The sequence below is a fragment of the Manis pentadactyla genome, chromosome 10 (genome assembly GCF_030020395.1).
Source record: "Manis pentadactyla isolate mManPen7 chromosome 10, mManPen7.hap1, whole genome shotgun sequence".
Lineage (NCBI taxonomy): Eukaryota > Metazoa > Chordata > Mammalia > Pholidota > Manidae > Manis > Manis pentadactyla.
The window spans coordinates 100268415-100288675 of record NC_080028.1 but is presented as its reverse complement, the minus strand read 5'-3'; the positions used below and the strand labels follow the sequence as shown (position 1 = coordinate 100288675).

General features: G+C 49.2%; 1 protein-coding gene across 1 annotated transcript; it reads right to left on the bottom strand.

Moving 5' to 3' along the window:
- Window positions 1-5390: 5390 nt before the first annotated feature.
- LOC118933650 (uncharacterized) lies at window positions 5391-19786 on the bottom strand. Its single transcript, XM_057488001.1, has 7 exons — window positions 19636-19786; window positions 18685-19048; window positions 15410-16592; window positions 15145-15322; window positions 14429-14538; window positions 13913-14054; window positions 5391-5524 (listed from the first exon to the last, which is right to left on the bottom strand). Exons 1-7 carry the CDS (start codon window positions 19784-19786, stop codon window positions 5391-5393), a joined length of 2262 nt encoding a protein of 753 aa, XP_057343984.1.
- Window positions 19787-20261: the final 475 nt, after the last annotated feature.

Sequence of the window (20261 nt, the reverse complement as noted above, 5' to 3'; positions counted from 1 at the left end):
ACAGCTGTTTGTTGTGGGCTTCACCTTTGATTGCCAAGGCCCCCATGTCAGAGGCACCCACTCCTGGAGACCCCCTGGCAGCCTCAGGACAGACCTAGAGCCGGGCCTCCTCCTACCATGGAGGCTCCTCTGAGGTACAGCTCTCCCTTGATTTGGGTTACCTGCCCACTGGGGTCACTCGTGGTTTCTCTTCCTCACCTTTAAGTTCTTCCTCTTCTGTTTCCAGTTCAGCAGGAAGGAGTGAGCCCAGGAAGCCCTAGGTTCCCCTCCTAATATCCTAATAAAGAGAGGGCCCTGGACGAGGCCTCCCTCTACCTGATCTCTGTGTGGCCCCAGCTGTGCTGTGTCATCTCCAGGTCTGGAAAGGAAGAAACCTCTCTTTTGCCAACTTTCTCCATGGTTGCTGCTGAAGGGCATCCAAAATCATAGTAAGATCCAAAAGTTCGATCCAGTGGTAACATTGGTGGAAAGGGGAGATGTAGTGGGAAGCCCCACAGACCCAGGCAAGCCCCGCAGGTGTTTCTGGATGGAAGACTTACTGTCCACAGGCTGAGACCAGCATGAACCAGGGATACCGTGGACCCTTCTTTCTTCCTCAAACTCTCTGAAACAGAGCAGGTGGGCCCCCTTTATGGGGGAGCCTCTCAGACTTCCCGTTAACACATCTAAGAGAATCCCATGCCCCACAGAGGTGTGTTGACAAGCAGGTGGGGGTTACAAAAGACAGGTTGTGATAAGGAGGTAAGGCACACTCAATAAACATAACGAGGAGCCCTTTATTCTCCCTTAAGGGTGCCAATAAACTCTAACACGCATATTGAGGTGTTCTTGCAGGTTCTCAGACCCCATCAGGCTGACCACCTCCTGGCTACAAGCAGGGTGGCCCCAGACAGGTGGAGCCAGAACACCGTTCACTGAGGCACAAAAGACCCCCCATTACCTCCCCAGGGACCCATCAGGAGAATGATCATGAGCTGGTCATGCACCCTGTTCCCTTCACCCCTAATTTTGCCCATAAAAACCCCTGCAATCTGTACCCGGAGTCTGTAGGAAGCCTGCTGCTTTCCTTCACCGCCCCAATGTCAGTGTTCGGGGGCTGTGCGCTGGGCTGGCCAGCCCGTGATGGCCTTTGTTGGGTGACACACCCCTCCTTGGAAAGACATGAAGATGACAGAGTCCCTGGGAACCGAGTTTTGGAAGTGTGACCCCGGGCCGGCCTGGGTCCGTTCCTGCATCCACCCATGAGGGACGCTGACCAGGCCTGACTGAGAGGAACTCATCCCAACCACAGGCCCCTGCCTGGCTCAGCTCTGTGCCCCGCAAGGACTTTCTGAAGCGTCCCTCCTCCCCCTCTGCTCTCCTCCACTTATCTGTCATTTAGTGTCTGGGGGCCCCAGGCCAGTAGGAACCAGGGGCTCCTGAGGGGAAGAGGGGGCAAAGAAGGCCTGGGAGAAGACAGCCCGTTCAGGCCTGAGCTCTGAATAGGGAGATGTCCCAGTGGGGATTACAGATGGGGGCACACCGCCCAGAGTGGGACCTCGCCTCAGGGAACACCCCTAACAGCTACTGCTCTGGGTGCTGGCCGGCAGGAACCGGTCAAATCTGCCCAAAAGTCCTCTGGGTAGGCACTGCTATGCCCCTATTTTACAGGTAAGCAAATGGGGCACAGAAAGGATAAGTGCCTGACATGGTCTCGTAACCAATTCCTAACGGGGCTGGGATTCAAATGTGGTTGTCGAACTCTAGGAGGTCTTCACTTTCACCCAGGCTCAGAACTAGTGGGGGCACCAGCACGAGGGCCCAGGCCTTCTCGAGGGGCTGAGTCCAGCCCTTTGCCCCAACCAGAGACCAGATGAGGCCCCAGCAGCTGGTGGATGGGGTGGGTGTGGCTGCCATCTTTCCTGACCCAGTCCCGCGCCCCCTGCAGGGAGGCCCTGCCCGAAGGAGAAGCCCCAGGTAGACCTTCAGCAAAGGGAGGAGGCTGAGGTGGGTGTCCTGTGGCTGCTGACTCTCTGCTCCACCCAGAGGATCCCAACCCAGCGTGCAGCTTACCAAGTGTTTTCACGTCTCCCTCAAGGGTCCTCACAATGACTCTGTGACAGGAGCAGCCAGGGGATTATTTTACTCCCACCTTGCAGATTTGTCTCTGTCCTCAGCACCGTCACCACTCCCGTCTCTGCTCTCTTGCAGCCTCGCAGCCCTGCAGGTGTACAGGAGCCCCGAGCACTGGGCGGAGCTTTCTGTGGAGACAATAACAACGTGGTGCCCACACGTGTGTGGTGAGCAAGCTGACCAGAGCCAGGTGAGAATCCTGGCTATAGGCACCTTCACTTTCTCTTTATAAGGGCTCTCCTAGAATTTGGGGAGTTTGGGGAAAGTGTTGATCAGCATCAGCTGTGACCACAGTGATCTCATGCTGAAACCTCTGTGAAAGGTGTATGCAGTTATTTTCCAAAATGGCAGGTTAAGCTGGAGGTCAAGAACATTTAGTCACTGTAACTGGATGTTCTGTCTGTCGATTCCCCCTAGTTTGCACAAAGGCATCACCTAACACTTTGAAAAGAGATGTTTATTGAGTTGATCAATGTAATACCTAATGTAGAAATTCAAAACAACACATGTTCTATAATCATTGCTGCAATCATTCTTGTTTTCATTAGAGATGGTTGATGAAATTGTTGAGTAATTTCACTCTTGATCAGATCTCAGGAGGAGCAGAAGGTGCTCACTTGGGGTGGACAGAGAGAGTCCAGAGAACCAGGTAAGCTGGTGCTCATTAGTGTCCTCCTGCATGTTACCAGAATATATAATACTCCACTGGGCCACCGGAAAGTGAAATGAGCATACGGAAGCCCTACTGATCACGTGCACTACATTAACAGCCTCTTCATCCCGGGTTTTATTCACAGAGTCAGGTGAGGTCTCTGGTGGTGTGGGATCCAGCTTCCCCGAAGAACAAAGTGGAATCTTCAGCGAAAGTCAGATGCCACTCAAAGTTCCATCTCTCGACTCAATATTTAGAGCAATGGGTTTTTGCTGTTGAATAAGTCCCTGATTGCTTTATTGAGGTATTGACATATAGTAGTGTGCAAACTTCAGGTGTACAGCATTATGATTTCACTTGCATAAATCAAGAAATTATTACCCCAACAAGCTTAGTTAACACAATCATCTCATATAGATACCAAAAAGGAAAAAGAGAAAAATTTTTTTCCTTGTAGTGAGAATCCTTAGCATCTCCTCTCTTCACATCCCTCACATGTGCCATGTGGCAGCGTCAGTGACTGTCACCATGTTGTATGTGACATCCCCAGCACTTGTGCATCTTACAACACGACCACGTTCCCCAGCCCCCTCCCTGCTGTAATTCTCTGCACTTGTTCTGTGAGCTGTGCCAGGACTGGATGGTGAAAGCTCATCTGTCCTGCAGTCAACAAATTATCTGTGGCGCAGCTGCTATGTATGTGGAGCTGGATGGAGATACAATCGTGCGGAGTTGCTGAACCCCATGGTAAATTTGCATGTAACTTTTAAAGGAACAGCTGATCTGTTTTCCATGTGGCCACCCCATCTTATGTTCCCACCTGCATGTATGAGGCTCCAGCTCATCCTTTTAGTGTTCAACTTTTCTAGATAAGAACACGTGCACTAAGGCTTTCTGTCCATTTGAAGTGTTTTTTACCTTTTAGCAGCTTTTAAAAGATTTCTTCATATAGATTATATGCATGTGAGGGCATTCATTTCTGGGAGTTTTATTTCTGGGGGGTGCTGTTGCAAGTGGGATGCTTTCTTCTATTCACTTTTCCAGTTGCTTGCTATTTGTCCATAGGAAATCTGGGTGTTTTGGTGTGTTACCTCCGTACCTGATCCCTCAGTGAAACCCTTTCCCGTGTGCCACGTTTTTCCATTGCCACTCCTAGATTTTCCAGAGTAAGCATGATTATTTCACCCCTTTCTTTCTCCTTAAATTTCTTTTTTTCACTCACCTACTTCATCAGCTAGAAGCTCCCAAAGACAATAATGGTGATAGAGGGCATTCTTTTGTCCCAGAGTCTCATGGAATGTTCTCTTGCTTCCAACCATCACAAATGATATTGACTTTTGGCTTAATGAGTTTGTGTGTCTGTGTAATTTTATCATGTTAAAAAATATCCCTCATTCTAATTCAAGAAAAGATTTAGTAATAACTGGCAAATTTTATCAAATGTCTTTCAGCATCTAGGATGATCATGACTTTTCTCCTTTAATATATTTTCAAATAAAGTAAATTAAAAGATGGCCTTGTCATCTTTGAATGTACAACTCTCACTTGGTTCTGGTGTTTTCTCTTGTTAATGTCATGGTGTATTTTATTTCGGTTTCTTTTGCATTGAACTTTATGTAAGTGAAGTTGGTCGCTGGTTTTCCTTTATTGTGCTGTAATTGTTGGCTTTTGATGTCAACGTTCTATAGGTCCCTGTTGAATCTGGAATTCTTCTAGGCCCTGGAACAGTTTAAATGGGAATTACGTTTAGGAATTAGCTTTCTTTAAGGCCTGGGTGACTTCAACTGGGAAACCCTCTGGTCTGCGGTTGGTCCCTCCCCTTCCCCCATTGTGGGGCTGGGGAGATGGTGGTATCTTTCTAAGTTTCTAAATTCCTTCTGGTACAGTTAGGAAGTTTCTCTTTTGTTATGTTGGGGAGGAAAAATTTTCCTCTTCTCTACAAATATTATTCTTGCTGGTCTAAGAATTAAAATGACGAGAGACCAATTAACATGAGAGAAACAAATTTGCTTTCATATGCAAGCAAACCTCACATACGTGAGAGGTCCAAAGACAGAAAGGTAAACTGAGGTGTCTTTGCCACCCCGAGCTCAGGAATGAGAGGGGCCTGGGCATTGAAGGGGGCGGGGGTCAAGTCACAGGGCAATAAGCAGAGAAGGTGTTCGACATCTGCCCTGCCCACAGATGGGTCAGTCAGATAAAATTTATCTCTGGTAATACCTGTCTTCTGGGGAAGACTCCAATTTGGATTCTTGTAGGTAGTGTCGGGAGGGGCAGAGCATCTCTTGAGGAGCCCACAGGGTCTGGATTGCCTTCGGCTCATAGTAGTCCCCACGCAAAGTGGCACATCTTGTGGAGACCAGTTCTGAACCCTTTGTTGATAACTTTCTTCCTCTCAGAAAATACCATTTCCTCGAGGTTTCTAAGTTTGCTTGCATGAATAGTCAGCCTTGTTTAAACAGATCCCATCTTGTCGTGATTAGCTTAATCTCACCAACCCCATGCCTCAGGTAAAAACAACATTTAGACTGACTTAAAGCTACCAGTTTTCTGTTTATTAATTTGTGAGAACATTCAGGAAATGATACCTGCTTCCAAGTGGGTCTTGGAGACATAGGCAAAGACATCAGACCCCAGAGCCCCGGGGCAGCACAAGCCGCTGGGGAGCATCCTCTGCCCTGAGCAGCCAAGGGCCGGGCTCCTCTCCGGGTGGAGGCAGAACGGGGGCCTCTAGTGCGACCTCGTTTCTACCCTCCTTCCCTGTGGAAGAACAGCCGAGAAGTGAGGTTAGGGTAAGAAGCGCTGACCTGGTCCTTCCCAAGAGCCAGTTTCATCCTCAGATGGACACAGGCAAACATAAGCAGTTTTTTCTCTCCTACTTCTGTTGTAAAATGGGCTTCCCTAAGCAGCCACGGTTTAATTTGGTCACAACCCCAGCAGGTGGCAAGAATGGGACTGAGGGAGGTGAACGGCAGCAGAATATATGCCCCTTGGGCATAAAGATTCTTTTAGCTGAAAGCAACTGAGAAGGAGCAGAGCCATGAAAGGCTGTTAGCCTAAAAGCAGGACTAGATCTGTCAAGGTGTCTCTCCTCCCTCCACACCAGGAAGGACAGTGAATCACTGGAAAGAACTCTAGAGGCTTTGCAGCCCCAGAGGAATCCGCCTAACAAACCTGCTAAAAACTAGTCCTTATTGCCCATAAATTTCCCAGTAAAATTAAAATTTCCACTAATGTTTGCTCCTCTGTCATTTCCCCTCTTCTGAATTGCCTGTTCCTGTCTTTCACAATTCATCTCATGGAGACCCAAGTTTTAAATATTTATTTGTACTTGCTCTCTACATGCTATAGACATGAATATTTGTAGGTATTTTAGATGGAATCATTCCCTGTCTCATCTGTTTTTCTAACATCTGCACATGTGTGTGCACACCCACCCACATGCCCCAAATAGCAAAGTGTTGATGGCAAACGCGCCTTGAGAAAGAACCGTTTTTCCTTCCTTCTCTCTTTGAGTCCCAGTGGTGCCCAGCCCACCGCGGTGTGTTCTTGGTAAGTGCCAGGTGGACAGAGTGTGGGAGCAGGTTGGGAAGTCTTGGGCAGTTTCCTGTGTGGATGGGAAATCCCTATCCACTAAGCTGATGCAGAAACCAACAGGTTGTGTGGTTGCAAACGGGTTGCATTCCAGTGATTTGCTTTCCACTGTGAACTGTCTCCCTTTATCCTACTCCTGGGCTGAGTTCCCTGCGACAAGGCCTGCCACAGTGCTTCCAATGGTTCCAGGTGTGTTTCTGATCATGCGAGACACGGCTTATGGGGTATTTTAATGCATATTAGGAAAAAACAAGCACTACATATGATGGCATGGGACAGGGTAAAGTTCACTGGACTCCCTTAAAGTAAATGGCAGATTCTCTGTCAGGCACCCTTGAGAGGCAGGCAGGCTATGAGGGCCAGCCCGGCTGTCCGCGATTTGGATGACCTTGTGTAAGTCCCCTGGGCTCTCTGAGCCTGCTTCCTCGATTACATGCATCATCCGTTTCTCATCAGGCTACTGTAAGGCGGAAGAAGAGATCAGACATCCCTCAGAGAGCACTGCCTGGCCCCCGGGGTATTCTGGTTGTAACCCGGGTGAGCAGGGCCCACGCTCAATAAATCAGAAGCCCCCTTCCCCACCCTTCTCCCTCCAGGGTGGGAATGTGGGGACCGGCTTCCCCATTCCCATTTTTGTCTGACACCTTGCCCTTGCCTTTGGAATCTGAGCCATTTGACTCAGTGGAGAGAGGGCTTAAGGAGCCCTGTACTGGTGGGCAGAGGTCACCCCGGGAGCCACCCAGGCCCCCCTGATCTCTCCCTCTTCAGTGGACAATTAGCCCCACCAACCTGGTGGGTGTGTTCTTGGACTCTGCCAGATTTATTTTTCAGCTGAAAACTCAAGCCTGCACCCCACCAATAGGGAACCACTCTGATGGCGGTCTCCTCGGGGTCTGAGTGCCCAGCAGCGCATAGCACGTGTGTGTGGAGCCCGGCCCTTGCAGAAGGAAGCCCTCTCAAAGTCCCCCGAAGCAGCTGATTTGGTATCCACCTCAGAGAGAAAGCAACCCCCCACCACATCCACGCTTGTGATTAGGGAATTGGGGGCCAGCAGTGCCCATGAGAATCTCATGCTAAGGGGATACCCCTGCAGAGGGCAGGGGAAGTCAATCCCAAGCTGGGAAGACCCCCCAGTATGCAGGGCTCATACAGTGGAGGCCTGAGAACAAGTCTCATAGGCCAGAGCAGTTGCTGGAGTGGAGCACCCTCTCTAGAGGTGGCACCCGCTGGCCAGACTGTCTCCTCGATGTCAGCACAGGTGTTGAAGAAGGCAGAGAATTATCCAGACCATTGTGGACATCATTGTCCCCAGACATATTTGAATGCATTGACTAACAGCCCCTCTTTCCCATATCCGGAGCAAGTGTGACCTCCGAGCTTCCTGGCATTTCGTGCTGGTTGTTCTGTCCCCGCCAAGAATCTTGACCTTGGCGAGTTGCTGCGATTGTGGTAGAAGGTGAAGGAGTCTGAAATCTTTGGCAGCGTGGTTCTGGCTTATGAAAATCCTCTAACTGTAAAGAAAGAGAAGAGAAGGCTGTGCTGGGAGCCAGAGGTCAGGGGCTCCCTGTGTTTACTGGGATTGTGTCCAGGGGCCCCAGTGCTCTGCAGCCCCAGTGGGGCCCTCGCTACAAGGACAGCTCCCCTCCAGAAACAGGTGTGATCAGATGGGTCCCTACACCTGCAAGACACAGGATCAAGTCACCCCGCCCCCCAGCCCCTAAGCGGAGGGCTGAACAGCCGCAACAGGAAATTCAGGGGCTGAATCCTGAAGGGTGAAGAGAGGGTATCCACGTCATAAAGCAGCAGGGATATTCAGATGCTTCCAGAACATTTGGTGACCTCTGAATGATTTCTCTCCATTTTCAGAAAGAGGCAGCCCCACCCCTTGGATGGCAACTCACACGGAAGCCTGGGCCTCTTCGCCTTAGGGCAGACCCTCCCTGTGCTAGTCACCTTTACCAGGTGAGTTTTAGAAGCTCCTTCCTTTCCATTCTCTTGAACTCATTTATTTTTCTGGTTTCGTGCATGGGATGGGATCTTCAATACGACAATGGGATCTGCAATAGAAGCAGAGATAGAGTGTATCTTTATCTGGTTGCTGGCGTTGAAAGGAAAGCTTCTGAAGTCTCAACCATCAGCTATGAAGTTCAAGGCTGTAAACCAAACACCTCAGGTTACCAGGGTAAGGAAGGTCCCTCCTATCCCTCATTTGCTAAGAGAATTTTAAAAGATAAAATGTATGCATTTGAGAATTTTATTAAATACCTTTTCTGTCATCCATTGAGATTGTATATTTGGTTCTTTTTCAGATGTGGTATCATACTTTTAATAAATTTGAAATCCATGCCAAAATTTACAGTCTGTGTCAGATAAACCAGTTCTGCATTCCTGTGGGTTTGTGTCTGTTGTGTGCCTACACGGGTTCTTGCTCTTAGAATTTTGTCTCCTTCAGTGTGTTCATTCTTCATAATGACGGTGTTTGTAAGTACAGTTTTTACTGTTGTAACAGCCCGCGTAGCTGGAGTAGGTCCTTAGTGAATGCTTTTCAATTTAAGAAATGTTTCAATTCTGGTAAAATACACATAACATAAAATTTACCATCTGAATCATACATAAGTACACCATGAAGTACTGTTACGTACATTCACATTGCTGGGCGGCCATCACCAACATTCATCTCCAGAACCTTCTTCATCTTGCAAAACTAAAACTGTACCCATTAAGCAACTCACCATGATCCCTTCCACCAGCCCCTGGAAACCAATATTATACTTTGTCTCTCTGAGTTTAACTACTCTTGCTACCTCACATAAGTGGAATCATGCTGTATTTGTCTCTCTGTGGCTGGCTCATTTCACTTAGCATAATGTCATCAAAGTTCTTCCATGTTGTAGCACGTGTCAGAATTTCCTTCCTTTATAAGGCTGGATAATATTCCATCGAATGTATATACACATTTTACTTACCTGTTTTTACATCAGTGGTCACTGGGCTGCTTATATGCTTATACCTTTTGGCTGTTGTGAATAATACTGCAATCAATGATCATGGTAGTACAATTATCTGTTTGAGATCCTGTTTCCAGGTCTTTAGGGTACATGCCCAGAAGTAGAATTGCTGAACCATAACGGTAACTTCATTTTCAAGTTTTTGAGGAACTTATATACTATGTTCCATATTGGCTATACTATTTTACATTGCAGCCAGCAGGGCACAATGGTGCCAACTTCTCCACATCCTCACTATCCCTTGTTTTCTAGTTCTTTTTATTAGAAAATGAGCCATGCTAATGGGTGTGAGGTAGTATCTCTGTGTGGTTTTGATTCACATTTCCATAATGATTAATGATGTTGAGCATTTTGTCCTGTGCTTTTTGGCCATTTTTCATATCTTCTTTGGAGTAAAGTCTATTCAAGTCCTTTGACCATTTTTCAAATCAGGTTGATTTGTTGTGGAGTTGTAGAAGTTCTTTATATATTTGGTATATTAACCTTTTAATAGAAATGATTTGCAAATATTTTCTCCTATTCCATAGGTTGTCTTTATATTCTGTTGATTGTATCATCTTATGCAGCGAAGTTTTTAATTTGATGAACTTCAGTGTCTGTTTCTTCTGTTGTTTGCTCCGAAGAAATTATTGCTAAATTGCCAAATCCAATGTCATGATACTTACCCTATGTTTTCTTCTAAGAGTTTTATAGTTTTAGTTCTCATATTTAGGCATTTGATCCATTTTGAGCTAATATATGGTGTGAGGTAAAGATCCAACTTCATTTTTTTTTTTTTGTTTGAGATGTCTATTTTCCCTCCCATCATTTGATGAAAAGACTACTTTCTCCACTGAATGGTTTTGAGATCCTCGACCACATACACAAGGGTTTATTTCTGTGTGCTCTATTCGGTTTCATTGATCTTGCGTTTCTGCTAGTACCATAGTGTTTTGATTACTGTGGCTTCTTTGTTGCAAGTTTTGAAACTAGGAAGTTTGAGACTTTCCTCTTCCTTAGGATTGTTTTGGCTAGTGGGGGTCCTTTGAGATTCTTTATCAATTTTAAGATTGTTGTTTTCCAGTTCGTGAACATGAGCTGTTTTTCCAGTGAATTGTATCTTCTTTCTTTAGCAATGTTTTATAGCCTTCAGTGTCCAAGTCTTTTAAGTTCTAGGTTCAGTTTACTCCTAAGTATTTCCTTCTTTTTGATGCTGGTGTAAATGGAATTACTAATTTCCTTTTTGGATTGTTCATTGTTAGTGTACAGAAATGTAACTGACCATTATGTGTCGATTTTGTATTCTGCGGCTTTGCCAAATTTGCTTATTAGTTTTCAAAGGTGTTTTGTGTGGAATCTTTAGGGTTTTCTACATATACATTGGTTTTATAAGATCATGTCATCTGAGAACACAGATAACTTGTTCCTTCCCAATTTGGATGCCTTTTATTTCTTTTTCTTGCCTAATTGCCCTAAGATTTGTAGTACTGTATTAAATAGAAGTGGCAAACAAAAGCAGGCATCCTTTTCATATTCCTGATTTAGAGGAACAGCTTTCAGTCTTTCACCATTGACTGTGATGTTAGCTATGGGCTTGTCCTACGTGGTATTATGTTAGGTAGTTTCCTTCTATTAGTTGAGTGTTTTCATCATGAGTGTTGAGTTTTGTCAAATGCTTTCTCTGTGTCATTCGAGATGATCATACAGTTTTTTGACTTTCATTCTGTTCATGTGGTATATTACATAAATTGATTTTCCTATGTTGACCCACCCTTGCATTGCAGGAGTAAATCCCACTTGGTTGTGGTGTATAATCCTTTTAATGTGCTCCTGAATTCTTTTTTTTTTGTGTATGTGTGTGTGTGGATTTTTATGTTTGTATTCATCAGGGATATTGGTCTGTAGTTTTCTTTTCTGGAAGTGTCTTTTCCTGGCTTTGGTATAGAGGTAATACTAGCCTCTTAAAATGGAGTTGGAGGTGTTCCCTCTTACTCAGTTTTCTTTTAAGAGATTTAGGAAGATTGGATTTAAATCTTTAACTGCTTGGTAGCATTCACTAGTGAAGCCATCTGGTTCTGGGTTTTTCTGTTTTGGGGAGGCTTTTGATGACTAATTCAGTCTTCTTGCTAGCTATAGGTCTGTTCAGATTTCTGTTCATGATTCAGTTTGGACAGTTTTCTTGGAATTTATCCATTTCTGAGAATTTATCCATTTCATCTAGGTTGTTCAATTTGTTATCAATTCTTCATAGTACTATCACTTTTATTTCTATAAAAGTTGGTCCTACACACAGTGGTTCATTACCTGTTTCCTTTTCTATGTTTGATATTTTTATAATGGGAAGTTGGCAAAAAAAAAACCCTATGCTGGCTAAATAAAATGTCAACAGGTCATGGGCCATAAAAAAAAAAAAAAAAAGTTGGTCCTAAAGTCCCCTATTTCATTTCTGATTTCAGTTGAGTCCTTGCTCTCTTTTTTAATTTAATCAATCTAGCTAAAGGTTTGTCAGTTTGAATTTTTTTCCCAAAAAACCAATCTTTGGTTACATTGCTTTTTTTCCCCTTGTTTTTCTATTCTCTATTTCATTTATCTCTAATCTTTATGATTTTCTTCCTTTTGCTACCTTTGGGTTTCATTTGTCCATTTTTCGTTCCTACTTAAGGTGAAAAGTTAGGTGGTTCACTTGAGATCTTTTTTCTTTTCTAATGCAATCATTTATAGCTATAAATTTCGTTTACATCATTTCTTTCCCTAAATCCCATAGTTATGATATGTTGTATTTTTGTCTTCATTTGTCTCAAGATAATTTACAATTCAGCTTGTGATTTCTCTGACACACTGGTTGTTAAAGAGCCTGTTGTTTAATTTACATCATTTGTGGTTTTTCCACTTTTCCTTCTGTTATTGATTTCTAATCTCTCCATTGTTAGTAGAAAAGATTGGTTTCAATTTTTAAAAATATATTAAGACTTGAGACTCATTTTGTGGCCTTATCTATGGTCTATCCTAGAGAATGTCCTATGTGCACTTGAGAAAATTTTATATCCTGCTGCTGTTGGGTGGTGTGTTCTGAATATGTCTGTGAGGTTCAATTGTTCAGTTTCTCTGCTACCTTCTGATCTCCTCACTGGTTGCTCTATCTATTGCTGAAAGTGAGAAGATTAAATTCTGTTACTATTCTTGTAGAGCTATCTTTTTCTCCCTTCAATTCTATCAATGTTTGCTTTAGATATTTAGGAGCTCTGCTATTTGGTGCATATATATATTTATAATCAATACATCTTGGTGAATTGACCCTTTTATCATTATATAATGTCACTGTCTGTTGTAACTATGTTTCCTTAAATTCTGTTTCACTGATACTGGTACAGCCGTGCCCTGCTATCTTTTGACTACTGTTTGTGTGGATTATCTGCCCAGCCTTTCTCTTCCAACCTATGTGCGTCCTTAGATCTAAAGTGAGTCTCTTGGAGACAGTATAAATTCAGTTATTGTATTTTCTCAGCTCCAGAATGTCTGTTATCTCTTTGTTCATATATTGTTTTCCTTGTTTCATTTAGTTGTCTGTCTATATTCTCCTTCAGCTGATTGAGCATATTTAAGACAGCTATTTTAAAGTCTGTCAAGTAAGTCAAAGACCTATGTTTCTTGAAAATTGGCCTCTGGGGTTTACTTTGTCCCTTTAAATGTGATTCTGTCCTGGTGTGGGGTTTATTCATAGAGTTTGTGACCTTGAGCTTCCTTAATCTGAGTCAGGTCCCTCAAATCTCTTTCTCATTCTGGGATTTCTGTTGAATACATTGGACTCCCTCAGTTCATTCTTTCTTCAGTTCACTAATTTTCTATTGAATCTATCTGTTAAGTTTTAAATTTCAGTAACTATTTTCCATTTCTGGAATTAGTGCTTATCATTTTACAATATCTTTTATGTATCGAATAGTCTCAAGTTCTAGCATCTGAAGGTTTCAGTGGGCGAGAAAGAGTCTCTCTTTGATCAAACTCTGCCCAGGCTCCTCAGAAATCACTTAACTCGGCCCTGACTCTTGGGCTTCTGCGGTCACCGCTACATTGTTCAAGTTTAGCAGAAATTCTGATAAGTTGCTTTAGCCAGAATCCACCCTGCTCCTTGCTGATAACTTCCCACTTCTCCTTAATGTATTCAGACCCGAGCCCCATCTCCCCCGCCCCATCGCGGTGGTCCCACCTGAGTAAATCCTGCCTTATCCCGCTTTGCTGCTGACTTCGGGGTCTGTGCTGTGGGGCTTCAGCCATAAGAGTTGTGCCCCAGGGTTGCCAGACAGTGTAGCAAGCTACATTCAAACCCCTGGACGGCAGGTCAGTGGTTATGAATTTTCCAGAGGTGGCTTCATAGCTGCCGCTTTGTGCCAGAGGAGGTTGGGTTGGCTAGACCTGGTGTGGAAGGGAGAAGCCTAAGAACTACTCCTTTGCAAATAACTCTTAGCTCCTGCCAGGGGCACAGGCACTCAGTGAGCTAAGAGAAAGGACCTGGTTTCCCCTCTGGGACCGAAGGCAGAGGTCGGAGTGCTTGCTGGCCAGGGTAGCTTACCGCACAGGGGAGTAGGGTCCAGGGGCACCAAGCCCCGGGCACCTAGGTGGATGTCGGTGGCCACCAGTGTGCAAGCAGGTGGGAGCTCCTGGGTGCCACAGACATTCTGGAGGCACAGGCTGAGTAACGGCGTGGGGTTCACCTGAAACCCAGTGCCCACAGTCACTGTCCCCTTAGGAGGGTCACAGGCTCAGTCGGGGCTCTTGGCCTCCACAGGGTTCCAGGCATAGCGTCACAGTCACCACCCTGAAGCCGTTTCCCCAGCTGGAGTGTGGGTCCTGGAAGAAGGCCTTGCAGGTGGGGCTTTGTCCTGGGCAACCTGCCGAGTTTCCTCTGTGGCCCCACAGTCGTTACCCACCTGGTGGGACAAACCTAAGACTCAGGCCTTCCGACTGGACCTCCTTTCTCTTGGGCAGCTCTACCAGCTGCATCAGCCTCGCAACCTCAGCAAGTGGGGCCACACATCCACCTGCAGCCACGGGGCCCTAGTGAGGAAGGGCTGGCCCTCCAGCTCACCTGCCCGGCCAGGGTGAACTCCTCGAGGCTGCTGGCCACTCTGCCATCGGGCAGCATCAGCTCATTGCCAGCCTCATTGTCGCTGGTGCCCAGAAGGCTGGCAGACGTGCCTGTGGGGCCCGTGCGGACACTGTACCCTGAGAGCCTGTCCCTTGTTGTGCTAACCAGGGTTGGAGGGGTGGCCACACACTGCGACCCATACACCACCAGCCTAGGTTCTAAACTTCATATAAGGGAGAGGAGAAAGGGGGAAAGCCAGGGGACTGCAGAAAGCGTTTGTTATCCCCGGGTGTCCAGGTTGAAGGGTTCGGGCATCTGAGCAGTGCCGCAAGCCCTGGGCTGGAACCCGGCTGTGGCAGCATGGACTCATAAATTAACCTCGGTCTGGTCACCCGTACACCGACGGCGGTCAGGGAGCACAGCTCTGCTCGTCCGTCCGCAGTCAGAGCTGCCTCCCGGTCTGGAGGAGGGACTGTTCCCGATGTGATCAAAGCAGGGAGGCATGGCCTTTGACCTTCCTCCAGTTCAGACCATTTGGACTGTTCTTCCCATGCCCGCTTGAGTTGCAAGCCCCCAGGGAGTCCTGGGCTCCAGCCCCACCAGGGCACTGGGAGTGCAGCTCATGGGGGATCGTGGCCACGGCCCTGGGAGCTGACTGCCATCTATGCGAGGCCAGGCCAGCAGGTGCGGGGCTGCCAGCGAGGGCACAGACTCACCGTGGAGCCAGAGGCCCCACGTCAGGCTGCAGAGGCCAGCTTGGATGTCAGAGGAGCAAGAGACGCCCTCTGCACTGGTCAGATCCATCTCGGGGACATGTTTCCACGTGTTCACAGGAGGAAGATCCAGGTCCGGACAGCTCCCCATAGGTAGGGAGGTGTCGTATAGCCTGTAGGTCTGGGGCCCGAGACGTGACAGGAGACAGGGGAGCACTGGCCCTGTGGCCCCCTAGGTGGCTGTCCCCTCACCCTCTCACATGCTCACCTCCAGGCTGGGGTAGAGCATGGAGGTGGTGTGCTTCAGCTCCACGGGCACAGATTTGAGCCCTGAGCCTGCCCCGCTCACCGTCAGGGATAACAGGTTATGAGCAAACTCTTTGGCCAGGAGCAGGCTGCCACAGTGGGCACCCAAATCCCACACCTGGCCATCGAAGGTCACCACGTACCTGGGCCCGGCCCCCACGGCATGATCTGGCAAGGAGAATCCCAAGGGAGGGTGAGAAGGGCCAGCTCTGCCCCCTGCAGTGGGGGCCCACGGGCACCCCAGGAGGCTGGAGCGCGCCTTGCCCGCTCTGTGGCCAGTGTCCTCTTGGGCAGCCAATTTGGTGATCAGAAGGGACAAGGACTGATCCAGGCCTGAACCTTCTGCTGCGTGAGAAGCTGTCACAGAAGGTGACATATTACACATGTCGGGAATATGTGACAGGCTGGGGATAGTGGCTAAGGGATTCAGAGTGTCCTTGGGGAAAGGAAAATGTCCTACAATTGACTGTGGAGATGGAGGCCCTGAGCCACTGCATCCCCACGTGCAGTAGAGGAACCCCGCCCTGGTACAGCAGTCCCGGCCACACCCTGGGCACTCGTTACCCATAGGAGTGAGCGACGTTGCTGGATCCTCTTGGCAGAGCTGGAAACCATGTCCCACAGAGGGCCATACTCCAAGCCTCTGCACCATGTCCAGTCCCAGCACAACCCGTGGCTGCAGGCCCTGCCTGACCGAGCGTCTGGACTCAACTGGCCACCTTCTGGCTCTGAATGGAGGTCTGCCTTTTGCTTCCCTGCATGGCCCACTGGGCAGGGGCTGGCCTGGAGCCCTGAGCTGCACACCACACCTCTGTACTTGGCCCAGGCTTTTATATTCCAGACAAAAGCTTGGATTTGTAGGCCAGGCCCAGTTCTGTAGGACCTTGGGAAGCCCAAGAGCAGAGATGGGCCCACGCTGCCAAGCCCTGCTGCCATGGAGGAGGCTGGCACGAGACTCACACTCAGAGGGGCCCCCCGGCGGGTGGTGTTTGAGCCGGTAGCACTGAGCCAGGAGGTTGGTCCTGGACAGCTCTCGGAGCGGCCGCAGCAGCTTCTCCTCCACCAGGTAACTGGTCACCCGAGCCACATCCAGGGGCTCGTCCCCTGCGGGCAGCAGGGGCATCATCACCACCACGGAGCAGTTCCTAGAGGGAACACAGAGCTGCTGGGAGCCACCAGCATGAGCTGTACCCATCACACCTCCCTCCCATAGCTGCAGGAGGTGACACGCAGGGTCCTGCCCAGAATGGCTTTACCAGCATCCGCCTCCTGTCAGGGAGGGAGCCGTCTTTGTCTTGGGAAATAGCATGAGGAGGAAGGGACAGGCTGGGGTGTGTGTGACACAGATGCCTTATCTTGCTCTAAGGGGTGAACTATGCACTGCCCGCCAGGGCCGGGGGTCAGTGTAGGGCCCATATGTGGGGCTCTGTGAGGGTGCAGAAGCATTGGCAGAAATGCGGTCAGAGCCAAAGGGAACCTCAGGAATTTTACCATTGAGAGAGGGCTCTGGAACTTTCTCAGGATGCAGAATGGGGGTCAGTTGACCTTTCGGGATCTAAAGGAACAGAGAACTCAGCCCACTTTGTGGTTGGTGGGGTGGGGAATACTTCCCACCCTCTGTTTAGGTAGAGAAGCAGTTCCTTCCCCCAGCAAGGGCAGGGGCCCTGCAGCTGGGGCAGGAAGCAGCCTTGAAGGCCTCCTGCTCCCTGAATCCCTCTAAGGGCTCCAGCATCCACGGGCGCCCTATTTAGAGCTGGACTCAAGCCCAAATGACCCCCAGCCGGGCTCCAGTCTGAGGGGAAGGGGCTACAAGCCTATGAATGCAGGCAGCCTCTGGAAGCTGCGAAAAGGAAAGGAATGGCTTTTCCCCTACAGCCTGTACAAGGAACCAGCCCTTGTCTTTAGCCCTTTTGATTTCAGGCTTCTGACCCCCAGAACTATGCAAGAATACATGTGTGTTGTTTTCAGCCACTGACTTTTTTATTATTTGCTACGGCAGCAATGGGAACAAAGCCCCGATCTGCTACCCCTACAGGCACCCTCACCGCTCCATAAGTGGACCCTCTGTCCTTCCAGTTGTCAAGCCAAAAGCCTTGGTACCACCCCTGCCTCCTGTCACCACCTACATCTATCTGTCAGGAAATACTACAGGCTGGACCTTAAAACTCATCCAGAATCTGACCCCCCCACACTCCCTCCACAGCTGCCATTGCTCAGTGGAGCCACCTTCTCATCTCACCAGGACCACCACAACTGAGGCCTACTTTATACCAGGGTCCCCACTTGTATCCACAGCACCCCTTGCTCCCATCTTTATTCTCAACACCAGGGTCAGAGTGATCTTCTTACGTGGAAGACAGTTCACATCCTTCCCCAGCTCAACATCTTCTGAGCATTCCCATTCAGAGTAGGTACCAAATTCCTCACAAACATGCCAGGCCACCTGGAACGCTTTTGCCTCTCAGACTGATCCTCCTCCTCACACCCTCCACTCTAGCCCCACTGGCTTCCTTGATATTCCTCAAGCAAGCCAGCCATGTTCCCACCTCTGGCCCTTTGCACCAGCTACGCCCTCCGCCTGGCACTCTCGTCCCACGATGTCTGCACAGCTTACTCCCTCTACTCCTTCAAGTCCTTGTTCAAACGCTGCCTTCTCACTGAAGCTGCCATGGGGGTCACACTATTTAGCCCCCCACCCACTGGTCTTGCCTCATTTTCTCTGTGGCATTTTCCACCTAACATACTAGACCAGAGGTTGGTAAACTGGTCACAGGCTGAATCCAGCCTGTGTTCTGTTGTTTTGGATGGGCTGTACGCTAAAAATGGCTTTTATGTGTTTAAAAGATTATTAAAAAACAAAAAGAAACACACGAGAGTCCATCAGGCCTACACAGCCTGAACACTTTACCCTCAGGCCCTTTGTAGGCAAGGTTTGCCAACCCCTGGTGGAGATAACCTGGTTAAGGTATTTAGTGGCCATCTCCCCAGTAATCTGTGGCCTCCATGAGCGCACCAGTCTGTCATGTTCACGGCTGTATCTGTACTTAAGACAGTGCCTGCTTAGAGAAAGTGCTCATCAACTATCTGTGAATGAAGAAGCTCCTCGATTTCCTCAGCCGGGAAACGGGGATTGAAGAGGCCTGTGTCACAAGGAGGTCATAAGGAGTAACGCCCAGCGCGCCCCAGCACAGTGCCTGGTGTGCGGCAGGAGAGGAGGAAAGGACAGGCTCTCGTTACCTGGCCGAGAAGCTGTACAGGTCCACCAAGGGCTTGCAGAGCCGCCTCAGGGCCCAGGAGGAGGTGGCATCGGCCCAAGACAGCATCTGGTGGGCCGCCTGGAGGGGGAAGGGACAGGAAGAGCCGTCGGAGCCATCCTCACCCGGCAGGCCCACATCCCACCCCTCGACCCACCTCACTGGCTCCACGGAGACCCTCGTGGCTTCGAGGGCTGACCCAGTGGGCCCCGACCCCCAGGTTCCTGGCATCCTGGACACCCAGGCCTCCGGTGGCTGCACGGCCTCCTCAACCAGCTGCTGCCACACATCCTCTCGGGGGCATCGTGTCACCTCCAAGTAGGTATCCTTCAGTATGGCCAGGGGCCCTGCAATAGGCAGCCACTGACCATACCCAGGTAGGTAAGCCAGCCCTCACGACACCCCAGGCCTCCATGAAGCACGGCCTGTTACCTGGAATAAGGTGCAGCAGCAGAGGCTGGTCAGGAGTGTTAGGGTGGCGGGCCTGGGACTGCCCCTCTGAGAGTCTTCTTCACACGGTTGGCCCTGCTGGCATCTGGGAACCTGGATTTCAGTATGGCTTCTGCGATCCTCAGAACCTCTAAGAGGGCCCACTGGGCCTAAACTGTTTGTACAAACACGTGGTTTACGCTAAACACTCCTTTTCCTTTGTGAGTCTGGAATGTTGGCACGTGTCCATCAGAGGCTGCCTGTGTGACCAGCCCCCAGGAAAACCCGGGCTCGGGGTCTCTAACGAGCTCCCCTGGTGGATGACATATGACACGTGGCATCACAGTTCAAAGCTGAGGGAATGGAGGGCGCCCCTTGTGACCCCACTGGGCGGGGACCCTGGACGCTTGTGCCTGGTCCCCCCAGGACTGTGGCCGCTGTACCTCTTCCCTCTGCTGATGTTGTTCTGGCTCCGTTCCCTGTAATACATCAGAGCTGCGAGCACCACTGATGGTGAACAGAGTCCTAGGGAGCTGCCCAACTTGGGGAGCCGGGGGCTTCTGACAGAGGCGTGAGCTGCCCAGCAGGATCACTAGCCAGAGGGACGCCACCCTGGGGCTGGGCAGGTTCGTGAGGCTCCCCACTGGGCCCGCCATCCGTCCGGCAATCCTGGGCTGTGGAGAGGCCGGTGGTGCCCAGCTCCGCCAGGAGGAGGCTCAGGGCAGCAGCCGTTCACTGACCAGGAAATCAGCCTCACCCAGAAATATGCTGTGGAATCCCACAACAGTGGGTCCAGTGGAAAGAAAGCTGTAAACCCAAGAGGAGTCAGGTGGGGGATGAAGAATCATGGGCAGCAGTCCCAAAAGAAATAAGGAGGCCAACGTACATGGAAGACCCCAACCCTGACACCTCTGGGAACCTCTGCTCCCTGTGCACCCCCTCCCTGAAGCCCATGGGCACCAGAGCACCTTGTCCGGTCGGCCCCCTGGTGCCTGCCGCATGCTGGGCACCTTGCTGTGCTTACCTCCCAGCGCGGCACTCAGGTTGGAGAAGGGCTCTTGGACCCACCTCACGGGTGAGAAATCCAAGGCTCTCAGTGGGGAAGTGAGTTGCCCATGGCCGCATGCGCAT

What these genes read in the sequence shown, in the direction of transcription:
- LOC118933650 (XM_057488001.1), bottom strand. Translation starts at nt 19,786, where the DNA reads ATGGCGGGCCCAGTGGGGAGCCTCACGAACCTGCCCAGCCCCAGGGTG. An exon ending in GACTCTGTTCACCATCAGTG is followed by an intron (nt 19,049 to 19,635) that starts GTGCTCGCAGCT and finishes TGCCTATTGCAG; the next exon opens with GGCCCCTGGCCATACTGAAG. An exon ending in TGCTCTACCCCAGCCTGGAG is followed by an intron (nt 15,323 to 15,409) that starts GTGAGCATGTGA and finishes CTCGGGCCCCAG; the next exon opens with ACCTACAGGCTATACGACAC.